The 25,127-nt window shown below is 43.5% G+C and overlaps 2 protein-coding genes across 2 annotated transcripts; both read left to right on the forward strand.

The window, feature by feature from the left end:
• The first annotated feature begins 6,163 nt into the window (after window positions 1–6,163).
• On the forward strand, window positions 6,164–8,607 carry LOC123429109. The gene is made up of 2 exons (XM_045113175.1): window positions 6,164–7,467; window positions 8,419–8,607. Exon 1 carries the CDS (start codon window positions 6,193–6,195, stop codon window positions 7,447–7,449), a length of 1,257 nt encoding a protein of 418 aa, XP_044969110.1. The 5' UTR covers window positions 6,164–6,192; the 3' UTR covers window positions 7,450–7,467; window positions 8,419–8,607.
• A 2,967-nt stretch (window positions 8,608–11,574) lies between these two features.
• LOC123424844 (nascent polypeptide-associated complex subunit alpha, muscle-specific form-like) lies at window positions 11,575–17,548 on the forward strand. The gene is made up of 8 exons (XM_045108540.1): window positions 11,575–12,349; window positions 14,309–14,499; window positions 14,704–14,709; window positions 15,297–15,444; window positions 16,017–16,120; window positions 16,265–16,456; window positions 17,337–17,406; window positions 17,526–17,548. The coding sequence occupies exons 1-8, from the start codon at window positions 11,575–11,577 to the stop codon at window positions 17,546–17,548; spliced, it is 1,509 nt and encodes a 502-aa protein (XP_044964475.1).
• Window positions 17,549–25,127: the final 7,579 nt, after the last annotated feature.

The raw sequence follows: 25,127 nt of genomic DNA on the forward strand, positions 1-25,127 counted from the left end.
ATTAATACATGAGAGAAGGGTTTTTTTAATTGGTGCCTCACTATTATCTTAGTTAGTGTTGTTATGTATTTAAAGAGTAGGAGTATATGATTGCTGACAGTTCTCAAAATGTATAAGAAAAAAAGAGAAGGACCAGTGTGTAAGTAATGCAAACTGCACAATATGTGATAAGTGTGTACATCAAAGCAGGATAATCGGCAGAGATGGAAAGTATAGCATCGAGAATAACATGAGAAAGGGATCTCTTTTTTATTGTCTCACTCTTGTTTTAGTCACTGCTGCTACTTGGTCCAAATAGTTTACATGATCGCTGACAGTTTTCAAATTATATAAGCAAAAGAAGAGAAGGGCTAGAATGTACCTAAAGCGGACTGCATAATATGTATGAAAAGAGTTATTCAAGAGATTATAAATTGGTATCTCTAGTCAACAATAGAAATATTTGACAGGACTCTAAGATGTGCTGAAAGCACTCATACAATATGTATGAGAAAATTTGTTGAAGTATATGTATGAGAAAATTTGTCAAAGTATATCTATAGAGCTTTTAGGCCTATATGTTCCTTAGTAGAGTGTAGTTTGGTCAAGTTAGGATGATATTGTCACAAAGAAGTGAGGAGCAGAGAAGGAAAAGGCCAAGAACTTTCTATTACCTTTTAATTATGTGTACTGGCTTTGTTATTTGGTCCAAAGACTATATATGACTGCTAACAATTTCAGAAAATGAAGAAAACGAAAGATGTTCAGCATCCGTTTCAGTCAACTGTTTGCAGCTGATGGCTTGGAAAAAGAAGTTGATGTATAAAGAAAGATGCAAGAGCATGCAAAAATGGAAGAAGATCAGTGGCCAACTGGCCTTCAGTTTGTAAGCTCAAAACAAAATAAAGTATACAGATAAACTGGATCCATAGTTAGCCAGTATATGTAGCCAAAGATCCGGAAACCAGAATCTTTTATCTATTGTATCATGAGTGCCGCTTGTTCGGACAGCAGAACTGTCTGCTCTAGTTCGTAGGAGATATGCATGAAAGAGTAAGGAAGACCTGGAACAATATAAGATTGACAGGTACAAATGGGCTCAATCTAAAAGTCATGTAAAGAGGTCATCCAAACAAATTAGTCAAACAGCCACAAGAATAAGAAAGAGAGCCACCTAAGTCCATTACCTGAATTTTTGTACGCAGTGCTGAGAGATGATGAATTACTGGACCATTCTAACCAAATCTGACTTAAAGAAAACTTTGCTACCAAAATGAAGCTGATGTACTGAAACTTTGAACATCTGCACTTCATGCACAACAGGTTCTTCTACAACAAATAAGAATTACAATCATTTAATACAATGATAGAAAATAGAAGCGGTAAGTAAAAAGACCTATGATGCAAAATGAGGAAGATTATACTGTATGAATCCCAACTAATTAAAAGTATAATAGTGAAAAAGATATGTGTTGTAAAGTGAGGGAGATTACCTCTTACCTCTGCACATCAACGTCAGGCATCAAAATGGGAAAACTGATTCAGAAACAAGAGACAGGGGCTAGGCACCTGCATCTAAGATCCACGTGCCAATCACTTCTCTGGTCATGCTCCAGCAAACCGATTGAGCATGCCACTGCTCACCATGCCCATCCTTGACAACTCCAAAGCCAAGGACGGCAATGGAAGGGAGGCCGCACAACGTGGCCAGTGCCAGCGCCAGTGATGAACGCCTCCAGCAGGCCGAGCCAAGGAAGCCGCATGAGCTCATCCATGTCGTCCCAGAAAGGTGCTTCCGCCTAATCTCTCGCGGAGCCGGCTGCACATGATCATCGCCCCTGCGACTGCTGGTTCTTCCGACCAACACCTCATCCCCTAGCTTGTACGCCATCACCGCTGATGCGCCGCCCCGCTGCCGCCATCCCATGGTCCGAGAGAGAGAGAGAGAGAGAGAGAGAGAGAGAGAGATTTGGAGAGGAGGAGGTGGCTAGAGGAGAAATTGGCTGTAGTTTTCTAGATGGGTCGAAACAGGTGATACGTGGAAAGAATTGAGGGGCAGAGAAGCACATCAGAGGTCAAAGCAGTGGGCCGGAGACTACAACGCCCAATCGAACCGGTGGAAAAATCGGTAGTGGACCAGAAGAAAACCAAACACACGTGTCAATAAAGGAAAGAGTCACCGCTAGAACAGGGAATTCACCTCAGGCAGGCTAGCTTAGTAGATATAATATATTGTTATTATTGTTATATTTGGTCCGCATGCCTTCAACTATCTCTATTGATCTTCTTTTAACCGACAACTAGTGCCCCGTCAATATCAGAAATTGAGCGCAACTGATATGTGGCTACTAGGCGCGATCATCCCACATGCCATAAAATAAAGACATCTTTTTTATGGCCCGTCATATAAAGATATAATAGATATGGATAGAGAGACATTCTATTGATTCACGAAATGGATCGTCGATCCAAATGAATTATTCTTCTGCTTTCTCTCCCCCCCCCCCCCCTCGCCCCAAAATTGACCGAGGACACAACGCCCATGCCTTTCGCGCGTGGGAAGGCACCAAAGTTTAGTTCAAAAGACCCAGCGGAGTGGAGCAGGTGCAGCGACACAAAGTTCCTTACCTTAGTTCGATCTCACTAGTGCCACCTAAATGGTAGGTATAGGCGGTGGATGTACAAGTCAACCAATTTCTTGACGCTTGGGCCGATCCTAAAGAGATACCACTTTCCTTATGAATTTATCTTAAACCTGGCTCAACTTTATCCTAGTTTTGCCGAAGGAGCAACCCCATTTTCACTTTAAATTAGTCCAAATACGCTGAATTTGTGACTTTTCACGGAGGACTAGACCCAGTAACCGGTGGTCTCTCGCTGACCAATATTGTGCACCATCATTTAGCTATTGCTATTCTAATTGCAGGTCATATGTACAAGACCAACTGGGGTATTGGCCATAAGGGTCTTTATGAAATCTTAACAATGTCATGACATGCTCAATACCTCTTTTCTGGAAAGCGGGGTTGAGTTATATGAAACTTAGGCAAGAAGACAAAAAGATGTTTACATTGAATTTTGGTTCTTTGGCCCACTAGTGAAGCGCATGGAACTTCCTATTTCAAATGAAAATATTGAGTTTTCCATTTTGACACAATATTAGATGAAATACTTAGCAACTATATGATATTTTTGTATGTCTACTTTCCATTTAGTTATTCATCTTAACAAAATATTAGCTGAAATGCTTAGCGACTATGCTTGGATTATACTATCTCTGTAGCATAATATATGATGTTTTAGGAGCTTAAATAAACTGCTAAAACGTTATATATTATAGTATGGAGGGAGTATATCAAACGAAGATGGCCGCAACGACCACCGCCGTCCACGAAAGCTTGCTCGGCCTTCAGATCGGTCTCGTTGTCGTCATCCCAATTGGAACTACACGACACAGATCTCATGCCCCTTGACGCCATGCATGCATGAGTGCGCTGCCACTAGCCATGTGTGACGGAAGAGCGCGTCGGACTCGGTCCACGACATGCTTATTCGACGAGCACATCCTCTACCATGCTACCGTAAAACATAGAGAAATGAGCTAGGCTTAGCAAAGGCGGCATTTTTTATCCAATCTGCTGACAACATGAACCGTCCGATGTTGAGGGTGACTCATTTTATTCGTTAATATCCATTTGACTTCGTACGGACAAAAACACCGACCCAACATACCGATCCATTTTCAAAAGGTGTCCGCTTTGCATCCACGTCGATCCACTTTCGACCTAAATTTGCGTCTGAAATGTGTCGGTGCGGACGCGAAGCGGACGTGCCGCGCGTCTCCTCGATGTCCGCCGCGGTCCCACTTGGTGGCCATCCAACTACCGCCCGTCGTCTAATTTATGACGACCATCGACACCAAGCCCACTAGTCAACCAGTGGAAGCGTTGTTTTTTAACCCACGCGTGCGCGGGGGGGGGGGGGGGGGGGGGGGGGGAGGGGGCTCGTCCACTTCCATCCACATCTGTCCCTCACCACCCCCTTCGTGCTTCCTCGCCGGTGACACCCGAAACCCTAGCATTCGGCCTAACGCCTCATCCTCACGTGCTCCTCCTCCCCCTCCTACTTCACCACCGGCGCGTGACCGCTCAGGTCGGTGGAGTATGCACATCCCGTTGCACCAAGCGAGGTGGCACTGGGAGTACAGGCAGCCGCTGCCTTACCCCGACGTGACGATGCCGCACCACTGGCACCTCGATCCGCATCGGATCCCGATGCTGACGGTTTCACGGTCACAGCGGGCGCACGACGAGGAGGTGTGCAGCTCACACTGGCGCAATAGCGGACGCCCGAGTACAGACACCAGAGGAGGCAGCCCTGGCAACCTATCAAGCCGTTTTCGGTTGGGCTGGGCCTCACCTCCGTATTCATTGACCTCATCGATGGCGAGAGCGATGACGACAAGGGCAAGGGCAAGGTGGTATAGGGCAGCGTGCGAGCGGACATTTATTTATTTAGAGTTTTATATTTTAAATTTATGTTTAAGTGGACTTTGGCCGATGTTTGACCGACAATTTTATGTTTAATTATGATTATGCCTCAGTTTTTGCCACGTCATCATAAATGGGTCGGCTTTTCGTTGGGCGTCATTACCGACCCAATTGAAAAACCGGACGCGCGCGTCCGCCTGGCCAACCCAAATGGACAAAAAGCGAACAAAGCGTGCGTCCGTTTAAATCGTTCCGTTGGAGTTGCTCTAATGTGCCACTTCTAGCCATGGGCTCCGTCCCAAGTTGTCTCAGCCTAGTAGAAATGATTTATATTTTTGCTTTCAGACACTGGACTTTTACCCTTAGAAAAAAAGCTCTACTGGACTGTGGGCAAAAACATCTCTTGCATATTTCCTTTCTATTTTTGGTGCATTTTATGTTCATGTTCCATGTTTTTGCACTATTTTTTTTTCCAAAATATGTCATTGTTCTGGATAAAATTAAACCAACGAGATATTTTATTCATGTTTTATGATATGCTATTTTATATTAATTTGAGAATGTTATGACTCTAAATTAAATATGCCTAACATTGTCTTATTTTTATGAGTCATCACTTGAATGATGTAGATCAGAAATAGAAGTAGAACGATATAGGTTATAAATTAATGGAATGTATGATGTTTAATCTTATTAAAAAAGTGTCAACGTTCATTTTCTTTTGTCTAAGATGCACCCCGCATCGTGAAAATGAATGCATCCTTCTCAATTTGCTTCTATGCATTTTTTTTAAATACAACTTTACCGACACAATTATTTTAGTTCAGAGGTGTGTCTAGCGCTCATCTAGATGAGACTTAACCAAGTCACATCTAATTCATATGCCATTTAATTTTTTTGAAGATGCATGCAGTTTTTTTATATACTTTGTTGATTATTTAAATGATGTGTGAAAGTTAGATGAGACTTTGTTAATTTTCACGTAGATGAGAATTAGTAAATCCGTTTAGTTCAATTTGAAGTCTATTTCGTACAATAAAGATGCCACTATAAACACTATGTATCGATGGGGCATGGCGCGGATATGGCTAGTAAAACTATAGATTTGTCCCACATAACACTTTACCGAAATTTTCAATTTACTGTCTTTTTTTACCTTTGTTTTCCGAGGTATTTCACAGAAAATAGGAAATTCTGTTACTAACGTGGCAGCGTGCCGGCTCATATCACAGCCACGGGCCGGCCCGGCTTAATCGTGCCATGGTACGATTGCAGTGGGCCGAGGCGGCCCGTTTGACCAGCTTTGCACTGGAGGTGTATGCTTACTTAGGCTAGGGATAGTTAGGGCATGTTTGGTTCATGACTAACTTTGTCACAACTAACCTTAGGTAAAAGTGTGGCTGTCACAAAAAGTGTGGCTAACAAAATGAATACCATAAATGTGGTAAGATTTGGCAAAAAACTAAGTGTATGACATGCGGACCATATAACTAGAAAAGTGTGGCAAGCCACAAGTATGGCAATGAACCAAACACATGCCTATGGTATTGTGGCATGACTAAGGTTAGGCGTGGCAACCTTAGGCTGGGAACCAAACAGCCTTAGGTTTCCTCCCACCAGCTTGTCGCGCTGTCTTTTTCTTGTTGCCCCCCACCGCCCACCCATCCCCAACCTAAGAGAAATCCAAATCCAAATCTTGGCTTCCTGCTAGGGTTTCCATTCCATGGCGGCCGCCTGCTCTTGGGTCCTCGTCGATTCCAAGGCCTACATCGACGACGACACCAACGGCAGCACGGCCGAAGAGTTCACGAACACAAGCAACCACATCGGGGTTTCCCTATGGCCTGCATCCCCGCCGATCCCATCCCGTCTCTCCGTGCACGTCAAGTGGATGCATCCCGGCCATGAATTCCTCCATGAACCCAAGATCCTTTGCGCGGCGGACTGCGTTTTTCTCCTCCGCGTCGCCATCGGCTCCATCTCCACACGACCCACATACAAGATGAGCGACTACTTCATCTACCAGCTGGCTACCTCCACAGGTCCGTTGCTCAAGCTCCTCCCTCACCCTTACCCTCACTTGTTCAGAGACGATGACGTTGGTCTCCTCCCCCGCGACGACGACTTCACCATCGCTGCGCTGACTCAACCCTCGTATTTCAAATTCGTGCTCTACCTCTTCAAGTCCGAGGACTGGTATTGGACCTCCAGGGAGGTGCTAGTGGACCCGCCCCAGACACCCTTCCCGGAGCCGCTACCCCCTGGCCGCCGCCATTTTGGGCATGTTACCAGCTCGGTCATCACCATCGGGAGCAGGGGAGCCATTGGCTGGGTTGATCTCTGGAACGGAATACTGCTCTACGACGAGCTCCCTGACGACGACAACAAACTCCGCTTCGTGCCGCTGCCGGTAAGGCTGGAAAGCCATGGCGGCCATGCGCTTGAGTGCTGTCCAAAGCCTTACCGAAGTGTTTCTGTCTTGGGGGATTGCCTCAAGTTTGTCGAGCTGGAACCCTCCGGCGATCGTCTTCCTGGTAAAGACCCTGAAACCGGGGGCCCCAACATCAGAGTTGATGACTGGACACTCACCACATATACCAACTGCGACATCACTGGGGATCCTGACGATTGGAAAACCGACTTCACCGTCAATGCATCCAACATCCGAATCGACACAGCAATGCGGTCCGGATTGCTTCGCTGTGGAATGCTGCTGCGTAAGACTGACAACAGTGCATGTGAGGCTACAGAGAGAAACCTGCAAAATCTCTGGACATATCAGCCTGTTGTCAGCCTGAATGGTCAAGGCACTGTTGTTTACCTCATCACCAGCGTCAAAGTCAGGCACCCAAAGGCATGTCTTCTCGCTGTTGACATGGCCAACAACCAAGTACAAGCAATGGCTATGATTGAAACTGAAAGGAGCACCGACTTGTGGCTCAACTATTTTCCTTGTAGGATCTCAACTCCAGCTGCCTGAATGGGACTACTATGCCAGGTAATTATATACATTGTAGCATCAAATTAATGCCATGTCCTGTGATTACTTGTACAAGCTGCAACCGTTAAGATAAAAAAAAAACTTGCCAAATCTGCAAGACTTGCGATTGTTAACTACTGAGGCCAATGTGACAATGAATTTCCTTAGAATGTTAGGTAACCGAGGAGAATTAACATTGTAGTGATATACTGATGTGAAATCAATTATCTAGCCTTTTCTGTCGGTCATGTACTAAGTTCTCCCTTGCTAACTTGAGGATTGTTGTAGTGCCTTAAGTGTATCATTATTTCCAAGAAACCAATCAAACACTTGAATCTATTTACCTACTGAACTTCACTCTCAATTAAATGTGGAGTACATGACAATTGTCCAGTGCCATGTCAGAACTGGTAAGAAACGATACTGCAGTACAGAACATGTGCTTGGGGTCCACCTGAGAACAATCCATTGGAATGAGATGCCACAAGAAGGCTGTTCTCATGAAATTTTTTGGCTTCGCATTGCGATAATTTAGTCGAAATTGGATGTCCTGATTTAGCTATAGGATATGAATGGAGTGATTGTTAATTCTTTCTTTTTTTTGCATTGAAATGAGTAAACGTTGATATTTAACAGTGAATAAAATGAAGCTTAGCTTGTGCTGATTCCTCCCCTTAAATTGTATCTTGTTTTATTCTAGCACCATATCTTAGTGTGTGATGATTAACATGAAGATTTTTCCCCGTTGCTGTTTGAAATGGTAGAGGAAGAGTAATGCTTTGAAAAACGCGTGATTCATTAAGTGAAAGACGCTAACCGAATAGTTAGAGATGCCGCAAGCAAAGATCATATAGCCTAATTGACTGCAAGTTGAATGCAACTGCATTCCGTAGCATTCCTAGTTTGATCTATTCACTATTTGTCTTGTCATAGAGCTGATTTGTGTACTCTTTGTTTCCATGAATGAAGTAACTCGCGGTACTCTGATGCTTGGGAAACAAACTGCTGCTGATGGTGGGGAATGAAGCGCGTCTACAGAATTTGGTCAAGTTTAAGGTTTATAATAGTTATTAATCCGAGCGTTTTACCGGGACACTTTGTATGCTCGCTCAGTACACATCTATGGGGTTGTAATAATGTCGAGGACATTCTTGTTTGCATGTGGTTATATCTTATTTTCATGTATTCGTAATTTGAATTTGGTGGTATTGAATTTCCAACGTTATTTATATTATTGCACATAAAAAATATGTGGTGGTATTGAATTTCCAATGTTATTTACATTATTGCATATAAAAAATATGTGTATACTTCCATATAATGTTTGATGACTATATTGCATTGCCAGTATTTGATACTGGGAAGGATCGTGTGGTTGGTCTCTGGATGGATTGATCCTCGCCTCCGTGCCCCTTTTCACGGTTTGTAACAAACTGACTGCAAATTCCACACTATGTTTCAGGTTTCTTCAAATCGTGAAATAAAATTGTAAGTTGAAGAGGCGATATTCTACAAAAATATATATAATTTCTTGTTTAATTAACATCACATTCATTTTGGAATTACGAGAAACAGGTTCACAATAAATAATGTCAAACAGTACAACTCTGTTGTTCATCTTTTTTTTTTCTTACGTCCCAAATGAATATGAGTTTGAACTTCAACCCACAGGTTTATCAAACGTCACCTCTGTAACAAACAATATGCTTTTGCGATTTTTTTTACAACTTCCCAACATGATTTTCATTAAAAAGAAAAGCATTGTAATTTAGTTTTCACGCAATACTATCTCTCCCAATAAGATTTTCTTGACAAGTGAAACGATTATACTACTTACAGTAGTATAATGTAGCATTTTGGCGAGTGCATGTCCTGTACTTCCACACCTTAAAGGGTTCCAACATTTAAAATAAATAGTTTGTTTTCTTAAGATCCTTTTTAAAAAGTGTGACTGTTCACAAGATATGTGTCTACAATCCGTAAACAATCAAATCTAAATTCGGAACACACATGGAGAAACAAAAAAGACAAATCAGGATGTGAATAGTGCATGCCTTTTGCTTTGCATTTTTCTAGCACTATTCATATGGATTTTTCCCTTATATTTCATAACATGTATCTTAAATTTAAATTTAAATATTAGAGATTGTATAAAATGTCTTAATATTTTCGGAATTTTTTAAAGAAATTAAATTTCGTTTCCACATGACGGAGCATAAGAGCATTTGTGGTGTGGGCGAGCACCTGATATTTTCCGCGCATTTTGGCTCCCAAATGAACAGTATGTAAAGAAAATATTTCTTTTCAAATTTATTGTTCATGCAAGAGCACATGAGCTCGGGTTTTATTTTGAGTGCTGTATGTGCACGTCCTTTTTCTTCTTCTAATAAATGCATTAGTTTTTTTCTTTTGTTGCCGGCTGAATGCGACAGAACAATATTTGGCACGAGCAGTTCGAAGCATCACTCGTTTCATTCCGCCTCCTCTTGCTAAAAATCATTTTGAAACCATCGTTTTGTCTTTTCTACTCCCTCTATTCCTAAATATAAGTCTTTTTAAAGATTTCACTAGAGGGCTACATACGATGCAAAATGATTGAATCTATACTCTAAAGTATGTCTATATACATCTGTATGTAGTCCCCCTAGTGGAACCTCTTAAAAGACTTATACTCCGTATTTAGGAACGGAGGGAGTATGATATAAGAATGATGTAACACGCGGTATTGATTTTGGACATGGATGCAACACCAACACTGCCTGCTGGTGCCCCTGGGCTGGGCGACGGGACAAGTCTTGGCCAACCAGACATCTAACAAATACTGAATACGACTCGCCCTGGTACGTGTACTTAACAGGATGCACAGGGGAATTGAACAATTCTATCATTAAAATTTCACAGCAATATAGAGTAGTATTAAGACAAAATCAGATGGAGGTAGGGAGGAAGTATTAATAATATGAAAATACAAAGATCTTTATAAGTAAAAAAAAAATTACAACCCTATGAAAGGACGATTTAGCAACGACTACAAGCATCGGAGGAAGCCGAATGAACCGTATGCCCGTCATCATCGGCCCTTCCTCACCAAAGTCCAGAATTGAGCAAGTCTTATTGTAGCAGAAACTCGGGAAGTGTTTGTGCTAAGCCTCAGAGAACCAGCACGGATGGTTTGGTTTTATATATTTGTGGCAAAGTTTTCATCCTATATTGAGAATGTCAAAGCATTTCTTTTTCAATAATTGTTATGGTTTGGCTTGATACCTTATCTTGTTAAGATTGAGAGGAACATTTTTTATTTTTTAAGCGTTGCATGTTAACCTTGTCCCCATCAATTAATTAAAGCGAATGTGACATAATCGGCCATATGACTATATAAATGGGACAACTTTTTTTCACCTCATAATATTTAGACTTGCTCCTGTTCATACAATATGTGTATAAAAACTATATCATTGCCTCTGTTTTATCTGTTATAACAACCGTATGCATGTGAAATTGTCGACCTTCTTCGTCCACAACATTTTCTCACTATCCAACGAGGTTTCTTACGAAAATCAACCTATTGACAAACCTAAAAGTACTTCACCATGTGTTCATAGCTGCAAATCGTAGCACCACAAAACATAGGTTTCATGCTAAAGGTTTCTGTCAACCTAAATGTGTTCATAGCTGCAAATCGTAGCACCACAAAACATAGGTTTCATGCTAAAGGTTTCACACCGCCGAAAAATCTGGTATAGATTTTCCGTTTTAACTAAATTGCCTACTAAAATTTACAACCGCTACCTAAATTCACTATAGATTAAATAAAATAAATAATTATATATTTTAAGATATGTCTATATATATCGGTACGTAGTTTTTCATGATTTTTTTAAAATTATATTTAAAAACGGAGAAAGCGTGTTTCACACCTGGAAATCAAAGAGTGTGTAAATGTTTGCACTTATTAGCGACGGTTTCCTTGTTATCAGCTCACGAACTCCAAAGCCAGAGTAAACAAGAATTGAGGCCCTCCCTCACTTCCCATAAAGCCAAAGCCAAAGCCAAAAGAGACCACCTCCCACTCCACACTCCGGCAGCTCGGCCGCCTCCTCTCCTCCTGCATGCTCGCCGCCGGCGATGCCCGGTCCGCTCAAGCGCCCCTCCCTCGGCCGCCTGCTCGCCACCCTCCGGTCTCCCTCCCGCGTCCCGGTCCAGACCGGCTTCCCCACCTCCCTCGCCGACCTCCTCGTCAAGAACCATGCCCGCCTCACGAAGCCCCGCAAGCCGCGCCGCCCCACCGCCCCTCCGGCGCTGCCCCTGTCTCCGGTCGAGACCCCGATGGTTGTAGCGGGGGAGACCCCTTCGCTGCCGCCTTCGCCCGAGCCTTCCTCGCCGGTGGCCGTAGAGCCGGGCTCCTCGGCCCCGGTGGCGCGGCCCAAAGGCGCCGCCTTCCTCCGGCCCCGCCCGCAACTCCTCGCGCTCGGAGGCGCCGTGGCGCTCGCGCTCCTCGCCGTGTGGAGCGAGGGGACCGTCGCGGCCTTCGCCGTCGCCTCGCTGTTGCTGCTCTGGATCGAGTCCGCGTGTCGACGACGCTCTGGCCCGGAGGAACTGCCCGATTCGGGCGTCCGCGGCCCCGTATCGTCGATTCAGGAGGTGGAAGAGGTGCCCCGGTCATCCAGCTGCTCGGATTCCGACAAGAGCAGTGAGCCCTCCGAGACGCGCGAGCTCGTCTCCGGCAGCGAAGATCCGGCCACCCCGAAGACGAAAGCGAAGAGATCGCTGCGGAAAATACTCTCCAAGACGCTGCAGAAGAAGAAGCCCAAGGCAAAGGACGCCTCGGGCTCCAGCGACGGCGAGCTCAAGCAGCCTGAGCCAACTACAACAAGCGAGGCCTTTCTAATTCTAGCCCCGAGTATGCAGATTGATACCAAGATTCCTAATTTTTTCATGTCAGTACCAACTTTGTATCAGACCGTTACAAAAAGAACTAATTCGCGTATAAACACGTATTGACGGTGTATCTGACCGACAGGGCCCGCCTGTCAAGTGCTGATGTGGTAGTTTTTTTTGCAGGAAACCCCCTTACTTTATACGTAATCACATAAATATCCTTTATTACGCAGAAAAAAAATCCAAATAAAGAATAATTTTTATTTATAAATTTTCAAATTTGAAACGGACTATTTCAAAAGTTTCCATCGAATTGGACATTTAAATAAAACAGCTAATAATCTAGAGCAAGTGAAATCGAACCAGTGACGACCTCCTTGCATTCGCAGCAACGGAACATCGCGCCACCCAGTGGCTGGCGCTACAATCGGAGCCACGTCCTTCTTATCCTATGCGTGCTAGGCTGGCTACTTGGGCCAAGCGAGGCCTATCTTTTTTTCCATTTCCTGTTTTAATGGGCTGGCCACGTTTACTAGGACGTCCAGTCTAGTATCCTGTTTTTGTTTATTTGTCTTACTTTTTTGCTACTTGTGTTGAACTGAATGTCTTATATTTATTGTACCCGAGAAGGTTGTGCAAAGATTCATAATACAACTTCTTAAAAAGACAAACAAGAAAATATCTTACAAACACTTGCACCAGTGCTTAGATAATACAACTTCACATTTTTTCATTACGGTATTAATGTATATTTTCTTGTGGTTACAAATATGTATTATTCAATGTCAGGCACCAGACCAAAAAATACATTCACCAAAAAATCATTCATCATATCAAAATTTTGCTGGACATTTTTTGAAAATGTTCGCTTATCTAAAATTTGTTTTTGAATTAGAAAAATGTTCCGGTTTGGAAAAAAAATTCATGTTTTCTATTTTTGGGAGATTTTACAAAACATGTTCCCATATTATAAAAAATCCTTTTCTTTTCGAAAATAAGACTATAACTAAAAAATGTTCGCATTTTCAAATTACATTTCGGAGTTTCAAAAAATCTTCCCCTTTCAAAATTTGTTCACCAATTTTAGCAAAATCTGCTTGTTTTCAAATTTTGTTGGGAGTTTCAAGAAATGTTTCCATTTATAGAATTATTTGAAAATTCCAGAAAATCTTCATGTTTGAATTTTTGTTTCATGACAAGCGGTTTGACAATTACAAAATTACACAATTAAAAAACCACGTGTTTAAAAATATGTTTCATGCATTTTACAAAATTCCTTGAAATGTAAAAAAATCACGCAATTTTAAAAATGACCATAACATGTAAAGAGATATTTGAAAATCTTTCGTTTTGTCACTTGGAGCACTGGATCATACACACAGCAACACTTAATTGAAATTTCTGGAAAAAAGAAATTGCAGGTGTAGTAAACTTCACCAGGTCATTAAAACAGGAAAAGGAAAAAAAGATAGGCCTCGCTTGGCCCAAGTAGCCATCCCAGCACGCATAGTATAAGAAGAATGTGGCATCACTGTGTAGTGCGAGCCACTGAGTGGCCCGATTTGTCGGTCACTACGCGGGTGTGGAGGCGATCGCGTGTTCGATTCCCGCTGGTCCAGATTTTCAGCTGTTTTATTTAAATGTCCAATTTGATGGAAACTCTCAAAAAAGTCTGATTCAAAATTGAAAATTTACAAAAAAAAAAATTATTCTTTCTTTGGATTTTTTTTCTGCGAAATAAAGGATATTTACGTGATTACGTATAAAGTAAGGGGGTTTCCTGCAAAAAAACTACCACATCAGCACTTGACAGACGGGCCCCGTCGGTCAGATACACCGTCAATACGTGTTTATACATGAATTAGTTCTTTTTGTAACGGTCTGATACAAAGTTGGTACTGACATGAAAAAATTAGGAATCTTGATACCAATCTGCACGTTCTGCCCCAATTGTGGTACTTATGTGTAATTTACTCTCTAGCCCCTTCCACTTCCACCGGCAGAGAGGAAGCGCCGTTGGAACCAAGCACAGAATCGTCGGTGGGAACGGAAAGGCGCGGGGGCAGGTTCCCCGCGGCGTTCGTCCCGGTCATCCTCGCAGGCCTCGCCGGGAAGCTCCCGGCGACGGGGCTGGCCGTGCTCTGCGTGGCCTTCTTCGGCCGCCGGCCTCGGGCGAGTTCAGGCAGGCAGTGATGCGCTAAGTTTGAGTGTTTTCACGATCAATCCCCATCCCCTCGAAACCGGCGGAGATGAGTGAGTCCGTTGTTTAGTCCCTCCGGCCGCTTGTAAAAAATCAGAGACAGAAGAAGAAGAAGAAATCCATATATACATGTTGAATGTTGAATGTTGGCTCTTGTTTTTCTAAATTCTGAACAGATACATGTGAGTTTGTGATTCTCAAATCCAAGTAGAAATGCTGCTGCCATGCCATGCCATTGTCATGTCTGAATTTCTTTCCTGTTGAACGCTTCTTTCCCTGATAGCGATCGTGCAAAACCGTTAGCGTGCGACCACATTACGTTCAGTTCAAAATCGATGGTGATGACGGATGAAATGGAATTAAACTGAAATTCTGTCGGCGCCAGGCATTCAACTCCCGATATCATCATGCTAGTAGTACAGTATCTAAGGGCGTGTTTGGTTGCCCGGGTCACATTTGGGTGCATCGCATCTAGCAAGCTGGCTGATTGTGGCCAGGCTGGGTTAATGCAATGGTATACGAAATGTGTGTTTGGTTGCTCGTGTGCCGTGGGACTGGCCAGGATAAATATGTGTTTGGTAGGTTGTATGAGGTGCCACAGGATGAGTGAGATATTGTTTGGTTAATTGGTTCCAAAAGAAGCATGTTTGTTTCAGATAAAATTAACAGGTAATCTTTGTTTACAAATACAACAACAGACACAGGAGACATCAGCCAGGGCACTAGCGGTCAGAATGTAGCTGTAAACTAAATTCAGTCAAAACTTTAGAACAATTCAGAACTTCCTCCGACTTCGAGCGAGCCCAGCACCCCCCACCACCGCGGGATCGAGACACTTGCCAGCGGTCGTCGCGGGATCCACTTGCCAGCGCTCGACGTCGAGCGAGCCCGGCTCGGCCTTAAGCGCACCAGATCCAGTGACCCGTGCAAAAATTCATGGATCCCGCACCAGATCAAACTTTGCTCCTCTCCTGCCTTATCTCCTGTGGACGGCAACCAGCAAAAAGGGACAGCGGCGGAGAGGAGGAGAAGGAGGCGACGGCGGCAAGGAGGAGAAGGAGGCGACGACGGCGAGGGTGAGAAGGAGGTGACGGCGGAGAGGAGGAGAAGGAGGCGACGACGGCGAGGGTGAGAAGGGGGCGACGGCGGCGAGGGTGAGAAGGAGGCGATGGCGGAGAGGAGGAGAAGGAGGTGACGGCGGCGAGGGTGAGAATGAGGCGACGGCGGGGAGGAGGAGAAGGAGGCGACGGATGCAGGGGTGGGTGCAGGCATTTTGCACAACTCGTGAATGCATCCAAGGAACGGCTGAATCCAGTGTAGCTCTCAGCCTGGCTGAGAGGGTACTTTTTGCATCAGTTGGGCCAGGCCCAGATGACCATACAGTTTACCAAACAAGTTAAAAATTGCATTTAGGATGTCATGCAGGTGCAACGCGGGCAACCAAACACACCCTGAGTGGATTGATCTTGCATGTGTTTTCTGCATGCAGAGTCGTTAGTTGCAGCGACGATGAGAGTCCGTCCGATCAATCAACCAATAATTGCATCTGCATCCGATGAGAAATCAGGCCAAACAAGTGCGGGCGTTTTCCATGTGCGTGGGTTTCCGTGGTGCTAACACCAACCGCAACCACGACAGACAGAGATATTCGTCCTTCAGGTTCAGGCTCTTGGTGAGAAAATATCGTTTTCATCTTGTTTATGTACTTAACTTATAAACAAAATCAGGGTTCTGTAGTCCGTGTCTGTGTTTGTCGGCTACATCTTCTTCGGTATAGCACCATCGATCCTATGGATTCAGATATCTGTCTGCGAGATCGAGATGAGCTCTGAACTGAAACCAACTTTCCTGGAAGCAGCGTGCTGCAACGAGTCAGGTTGTAAGCGGGGCGGGATGCGGGTGTCCGCCACAGAGCTAAGCGGGATGCAGGTTGAACTGAAACCAACTTTCCTAGAAGCCAATCATACTATTTCTTTCTCAACTAAAAACGTGCTATTAATTAGGATATCTTTTCAAATCCAAAAAATGTGTCACATAAACTGCATATATTGGTCCTTCAATTAATATATAGGGTTTAATTGATATGCATGCAACTAGTATTACTATAATGTGCCTTGCATTTTAAGATTATTTGATTTTCGTAAGATGCCTAATGCATCGAGATGGAGGGAGTACTTAATTTTAAGCATTACATAATACTAGAGACATGTCAGCATTGTTGATTTGTTGTCACCGTCAATACAATAGCAGATAAGGTTATTGATGCTTAGTGGTTGTGGAATTTTTTTAGTAGGGTCCTATAGGACGACTTTTTACTAAGGTATTCGTACGCTGAAGTGTTTTGTAAATAGGTCATGTCGAATTGTGGGTGTGGTCTACTTCTATGCTAGGATCAATGCACGGGGCAAGCTTGTAAGGACTAGCTAGGTTCACTCTCAACATCGGGTCACTTGTGATCTACTTCTCCGATGTCGGTAGTAGGGCTCCCTTGGAGCTACATGTATCTTGTGCAAAATGCATGGAACGGAAATCATGTCGGCATCAGGCATTCAACTCCGGGGAAGCCTACACCATCAATTAAACCATCACACTACCTGAGTTGATTATGTATAGCGATGCATACATTCAGACCAATCAACCAATCAATCAGTAATTGCATTAACACCAACAACATCACAGTAAGCGGATTCAAGTTGTTGGAGAAACACAAGCTGCTAAGAATCGACAAAATATCTAAAAAAATGAGTCATGGCAGCGTCTTGAAGTTTCCGTGGTGCACAGACAGACAGACAGAGATATGGTGGTTCAGGTTCTTGGTGAGAAAATATATATCGTCGTCGTCATCTTGATGCTAACTGATAAACAATCAGGGTGCTGTGGTCTGTGTCTGTCGGCTGCGTGTTGTTGATTGGGTGTGGCTTGTAACAAGAGGAAGAAAAGGCATCGATCCTTTGGATTCTGAGTGTTAAGATCATGTCTGTCAGTGGTTGTGTTTCAGACATCTTCAAGCTGCACAAATAATCGTGCCAAAAGGAACTTTCTCCTCATCAAACCATCCTATGTCAAGTGACTCTGCACAAGGGTTAGGAATGCATACGCTCCACATACTTTTATTTCGCCATCAACCAATCATGATATGTACTCGCTCCGTCTCATAATATAAAAGTTTTTTTGACACCACGCTAGTGTCAAGAACGCTCTTACATAATAAAACAAAGGGAGTATAATAATAGAATGATATGAGAGTTATCTTCGCGATGCCATGTCCGTACGTAAGATGATTGCTGAGCGAAGAGATGATCGTGATCCTTTCGCGCTTAAGATAATACATGTTTCTATGCTAACTAACAAGATGTCAGCTCTTACTCGCATAATCTTCTTTTCCTACTACTTAATTTTAAGCATTACATAATACTACTAGAGCACATGTCAACATTTGTTGTCGCCATCAATACAGTAGGAGATAAGGTTATTGATGGTTAGCGGTTATTGATGTACGCTCAAGTGTTTGGTAAATAACGTTCGGTCGCTTTGTGGGCGCGTGATCTACTTCTATGTTAGGATCACTCTCGACTCCTGGTCACTTGGCACTCCATCGATGTCAATAGTAGGCCTCCCTTGAAACTATATGTCTCTTGTTCAAAATGGAATGGAAATCCTGTCGGAGTCGGGCATTCAACCCTGGGGGAGCCTAGACCATCAAACCATCACAGTAGCTGAGTTCGTTGGTCCCTCTTCTCTTTTTGCGCAGAGTTATTAGTCATAGCGATGCATACGCTCACACCGATCAATCAACAATCGCATCAACATAAATGGATACGGCAACCAGTCCAAATCGCTCAGTCTCGTCATACTATTTAGTGTTGTAGACAATAAGATTATGTGATATGATGTTACATAAAACATACGGATTGCATGGCAGTGCAACAGTGTCATCTGTTGTGCCTTTTCATATGGATGGGCATGAGGCTCAAGTGTTTGTGAAGATCTGACGTGCCCGTTTAGGTAGCAACTAAAGTCGGACACTATTACAAAGCCAGTCATCAATCGCCGAAAAACTACCATCACTCACTAGTCGGTGACCCATCAATGGTTTTTCGTCGCTCATGACTACCTCATCACTGACTGGCTAAATGACTTGTGGGTAATGGCTAGTCACCACTAATCGGTGGGTCGGTCACTCATGAATGTCGAAGGGGCGGCAAAGAAAGGTCACCACCGACCATCCGTGTCAATATGGTCCGTCATTGATTAATATTCGCATAACACATACACATGTAATGCTCATTGCACAGACACTTTGATGTTCACATTGTTGGAAATATGCCCTAGAGGCAATAATAAAGTGGTTATTATTATATTTCCTTGTTCATGATAATCGTCTATTGTTCATGCTATAATTGTATTAACGGAACCAGTAATACATGTGTGAATAGATAGATCACAATATGTGTCCCTAGCAAGCCTCTAGTTGGCTAGCTCGTTAATCAATAGATGATCATGGTTTCCTGATCATGGACATTGGATGTCATTGATAACGGGATCACATCATTAGGAGAATGATGTGATGGACAAGACCCAATCCTGAGCACAGCGGTAGATCGTGTTGTTCGTACGCTAATGCTTTTATAATGTCAATGTATCTTTTCCTTCGACCATGAGATTCTGCAACTCCCGGATACCGTAGGAGTGCTTTGGGTGTATCAAACGTCACAACGTAACTGGGTGACTATAAAGGTGCACTACGGGTACCTCCGAAAGTATCTGTTGGGTCGGCATGAATCGAGATCGGGATTTGTCACTCCGTGTGACGGGGAGGTATCTCTGGGCCCACTCGGTAGAACATCATCACAATGAGCTCAATGTGACTAAGGAGTTGGTCACGGGATGATGTACTACGGAACAAGTAAAGAGATTCGCAGGTAACGAGATTGAACAAGGTATGGAGATACCGACGATCGAATCTCGGGCAAGTTCTATACCGACAGACAAAGGGAATCGTATGCGGGATTGATTGAATCCTTCACATCGTGGTTCATCCGATGAGATCATCGTGGAGAAAATGGGAGCCACCATAGGTATCCAGACCCCGCTGATGGTTATTGGCAGGAGAGGTGTCTCGGTCATGTCTGCCTGTATCCCGAACCCGTAGGGTCTACACACTTAAGGTTCGATGACTCTAGGGTTATAGGGAATTGTTATACGAGGTTACCGAAAGTTGTTCGGAGTCCCGAATGAGATCCCGGACGTCACGAGGGTCTCTGGAATGGTCCGGAGACGAAGATTGATATATAGGATGGATGGATTCGGACACCGGAAGTGTTTCGGGGGTCATCGATAATGCACCGGGACCACCGGAAGTGGGCACGAGGGTCCACCGGAAGAGGGCCACCCACCTGAGAGGTGGGGCTGACCAAAAGGTGGTGGGCAACCAGCCCCAGAGGGACTGGTGCGCCGCCCCTGGTGGCCCCAGGCGCAGGAGGAGGTGGGAAGGGGGGGGCAACCCTAACCAGGGCGGGCCTAAAGGCCCACCAGGGGCGCCACACCCCCTCTCCCTACCCTAGCCGCCACACCTCCCCATCTGGAGGGCTGCCGCCCCTCCCAGGAAGGGGAAACCCTCCCAGATGGCGCAGCCCTCCCTCCCCCTATATATATCGGGCACTTTGGCCATCGGGGGCACGCACTTGTTCCTCTCCCGTCGGCGCAGCCCTGCCCTTCTTCCTCCTCTCTCTACCGGTGCTTGGCGAAGCCCTGCCGAGACCTCGTCTCTCCATCGACACCATGCCGTCATGCCGTCGGAGTCCTTCCCCAACCTCTCCCTCCTCCTTGCTGGTTCAAGGTGCGGGAGACGTCACCGGGCTGCACGTGTGTTGAACGCGGAGGTGCCGTGGTTCGGCACTAGATCGAAATCACGCGGCGATCCGGATCGCAGCGAGTACGACTACATCGACCGCGTTCTTGCAACGCTTCCGCTAGGCCATCTTCAAAGGTACGAAGATGCAATCTCTCCCCTCTCGTTGCTGGTTTGTGCATAGGAAGATCCCATCTATACGTAGGAAATTTTTTGATTTTCGCTACGTTACCCAACAGTGGCAACCGAGCCAAGGTTATCTATGCATAGATTCGTAGCCCAAGTAGAACACAAAAGTTGTGGGCGCTGATTTGCCAATTGCTTACCACCACTAGTCTTTTTCTTTATCCGGCGGTATTGTGGGATGAAGCGGCGCGGACCGACTTTACGCGTAACCACGCGAGACAGGTTCCACCGCTTGACATGCACATGGTGCATAAAGGTGGCTGGCGGGTGTCTGTCTCTCCCACTCTAGTCGGATTGGAATTGATGAAAAGGGTCCTTATGAAGGGTAAATAGCTTTGGCATATCATCGTTGTGGCTGTCACGTAGCTAAGAACGCGTTCTTGCTAGAAACCCAAATCAGCCACGTAAAACTTGCAACAACAATTAGAGGACGTCTAACTTGTTTTTGCAGGGTATGACATATGATGTGATATGGCCAAAGTTGTGATGTTACATGTGTGATGTATGAGATGATCATGTTATTGTAATAGGAATCACGACTTGCATGTCGATGAGTATGACAACCGGCAGGAGCCATAGGAGTTGTCAAAAATTTATTGTATGAGATGCAACACTATGTTTTTTCGTTACTTTACTGCATTGCTAATAGTTAGCTATAGTAGTAGTAGTAACAGTTAGCGTAGCAACTCCATGGAGACACAATGATGGAGATCATGATGATGGTGATCATGGTGTCATGCCGGCAATGGTGAAGATCATGCGATGCCCCGAAGATGGAGATCAATGGAGCAAAGATGATAATGGCCATATCATATCATTGATTGATTGCATGTGATGTTTATCATGTTTTACATCTTATTGCTTAGAATGACGGTAGCTAATAAGATGATCCCTCATGAAATTTCGAGAACGTATTCCCCTAAGTGTGCACCGTTGCGAAGGATCGTTGTCTCGAAGCACCTCGTGATGATCGGGTGTGATAGATTCTAACGTTCAAATACAACGGGTGTAAGCCAGATTTACACACGCAGAACACTTAGGTTGTCTCGACGAGCCTAGCATGTACAGACATGGCCTCGAATACAAGAGACCGAAAGGTCGAACATGATTCGTATAGTTGATACGATCAGCATGGAGATGCTCACCATCGATGACTTGTCCGTCTCACGTGATGATCGGACACGGGCTAGTCGACATTTAGTCACGATTCGTGGCTGGAACCAGGACTAAAGGTCCTAGACGAACTAGAACTGGTGCCCGCCAAGGCCCGACCGGTGTCCTGGCCGCTCAGACCGGGACTAGTGCAAGCATTAATCCCGGTTCGTTAGTCGATCGGGACTGTTGCTCTGATCTGGTGAAACCGAAGCCGTGTTTTCTACTAGTGTGACTTTCACATGAATAACCCATTTTGTTATTCTACCTGCACTCTTCCGTACACTAAAACGGGCATTCCTATGCAAACTAACAGGTACTTTCTTATGTGAACCTATTTTTGTTATAGCTTTAATCTTTCATGGCCATTTGTACTTGTGAAAAGAGATAGAGATGTCATCAACTATTTTAAAAACGTGTGCATATTTCTATTACATGGTACAAATATATTTTAATTGCCACAAACATTTTATTAAAATGTGTAAACAATTTAGGTTTTCCTAAAAGCAACCTAATCGTGTAACATTTTCAAAAATTTCAAGACTAGTTTGTTAAAACTGCATGGGCACTACTCTGAATCCTAGGATGCATGGACACTTTTTTTTAATTGCATGAATAAATTACATATAAACTATATTTTCCTAAAAATATTTTTTTATTAATAGATATAATTAAATAAATAATAAGCTGGAAAATAAAGATAAAAAATGCATGTGTACCTTATGCTTTATGCTGGTTCACATGAACGCTATGCGAGCGACAACTTGGGCCCAACCCATTTATCCTGGGTTGTATGTAGGAATGTAGAGCTGCGTCCACATAGTCCCGCGAAAGTGTTGAATTAGCACAAATTAGGCTAACATCACCATGGCCTAGCTGGAACAAAAAATTTCTAATTTGAATACAAAGCGACACGGGTTCGGGCGTCACCTTACATCCCTAGTTGTATGCAAGCATCCTCTTCGCCTCGCAGCTGCATATTGCGGCAAACATTTGGGGCTTCAAAGAGGACGCCCCTGACTGGGCCGGACCAGCAGGGCGTGTCATGTAGGTAGTTCATACATCAGTTAGTGAGTAAAGCTTAAAGCTTAAAGCTTAATCCGCAAAATATGCCACACAGCCTGACAACGGTTAGTGAGTAAAATGACCAGCACAAAGCTTAAAGAAAGAAAGCAAGCGGCATGTTCCTTTTTTAAGTTGAAATGCCAAATTTTCTCCACGAACATGCATATTTATTTGAAACACGAACATTTTGAATTTTTTGAAAAATATTTTGGCTCAAAATATGAACACTTTTTAAATTCAGAACAAAAAAGTTAAAACAGAACATTTTTAATGCAAACAGATTTCTATTGTACTTTTTCTGTACATGTGAACAAACTTTGAAATATGGCAACATTTTTTGGAATTGCGAACAAAATGATGAAACCGCGAACATTTTTTTAAACATGAATTTTTTTCTGAAATGGTCAATGAATTTTGAAAACAAGAACAATTTTTCAAAGTCCTAAACATATTTTGGAACACAAATACTTTTCTGTAATTGTGAACAAATTTGAAAACAGGAACATCTTTTGAAATTCATGAACTTTTTCGAAACTTTATCAAGTTTTGAAATTATGACCAAATTTTAAAAACGAGAACATATTTCTAAAATATGAACATTTTTTTATAAATTTAAAATTTCTGAAAAAATGAACAAATTTTAAAAATCTGAACCTTTTTTTACAGTTCTTATTTTATCCTGAGATCACAAACATAATTTAATTTTTGGATAAAAATAGAAAATATGAACACTTTTTGAATTCAGAAGAAAAAATTTAAAACATAACATTTTTTAATGCAAACAAATCTCTATTGTACGCTTTTTTGGAAATGTGAAAAAACTTGGAAATATGGGGAACATTTGTTGAAATTGGGAACAAAATGATGAAGGCACGAACATTTTTTAAACATGAACATTTTTCTGAAATTGTCAACAAATTTTGAAAACGAGAATAATTTTTGAAATTCCTGAACATATTTTGAAACACGAATACTTTTCTGAAATTGTGAACAAATTTGAAGACAGGAACATTTTTTGAAATTCCTGAACTTTTTTGAAACACGAACCATTTTTGAAATTATGAACAAAATTTAAAATGAGAACTTCTTTGAAATTTTAATCAACCTTTGCTGTTAGCTGCATAATTAGCTGACGGTAGTACCACTTTCCAGTCGCTGTTTGGATAGCTCTTATCGTCGTGAATCCAGCAAGCTTGGGTTTGCTCGATTCGGAGCTTGTATGCGAAAGTTATGGATGTTTCAGTGGCGAACGGTAGTACCGCTTTCTGAACGGTAGTACCGCTCCCTAGAGGTAGTACCGCTCCGGGTGGGCGGTAGTACCGCTTCGGGACGGTAGTACCTCTCTCTGAGCGATTGTACTTCATCGGACTTTTTACGAATACTTTTCCAGCGACGGTAGGCTAGAGGCAGCGCTAGTACCGCTCCCTGCCAAGCAGTAGTACCGCTAGGGGCAGCGGTAGTACCGCTCCTCACCAGCGGTAGTACCGCTCCTCGCCAGCGGTAGTACCGCTGTGCTCGGGCTGTAAGCGGGGTAACAGTCTGATTCTTTCCCTCCACTATTTAAAAGGGGTCTTCTTCCCTCTTGGACTTTATCTATCCGTTGAGCTCATGTTCTTCCCCCATTGTTTACCTTCTTAGAGGTTGCTTACTCTCAATCCCTCCAATGATTCTTGCTTGTTCTTGAGGGAAAAGAGAGAGGAGATCTAGATCCACTTCTCCAACAATCACTTTCTCCTCTATGTGAGGGGAACCCCTTGGATCTAGATCTTGGAGTTCTTTGTGAGCTCCTTGTTCTTCCTCTCATATTTATCCATAGCTTTTGTTGTTGTGAAGAGATTTGAGTGTGAGGGACTTGACCACTTTGTGTATTCTTGCCATTGCATTAGTTGCATCTGTTTGATTTCTCCACGGTGATACGTGGAAGTGAAGCTTGAGAGGCTTATTACCCTTGGTACTTAGTGATACGTCTCCAACGTATCTATAATTTTTGAGTGTTCCATGTTGTTTTAGTATCAACTTTAGATGTTCCCTATGCATTTATATGATGTTTTATATCTTTTTTGGGACTAACCGACTAACTTATTAACTCAGTGCCCACTGCCAGTTCCTGTTTTTTTCTTGTTTTTGACCTCTTGCAGATAGGAATATCGAACGGAGTCCAAACGGAAAAAAAAACTTTCGCCACGATTTTTTTCCGGAAATATGACGAACACGAGACTTGAGAACCAAGGCAGTGGGGCACGTGGGAGGCCACGAGCCACCACCGCCCCCCCTGGCCGCGCCGTAGGGGCTCGTGGGCCCCACGTGGCTCCGGTGCCCTACTTCTTCCGCCTATAAATTCCGATA

Source organism: Hordeum vulgare, chromosome 2H (assembly GCF_904849725.1).
Source record: "Hordeum vulgare subsp. vulgare chromosome 2H, MorexV3_pseudomolecules_assembly, whole genome shotgun sequence".
Taxonomy (NCBI): Eukaryota; Viridiplantae; Streptophyta; class Magnoliopsida; order Poales; family Poaceae; genus Hordeum; species Hordeum vulgare.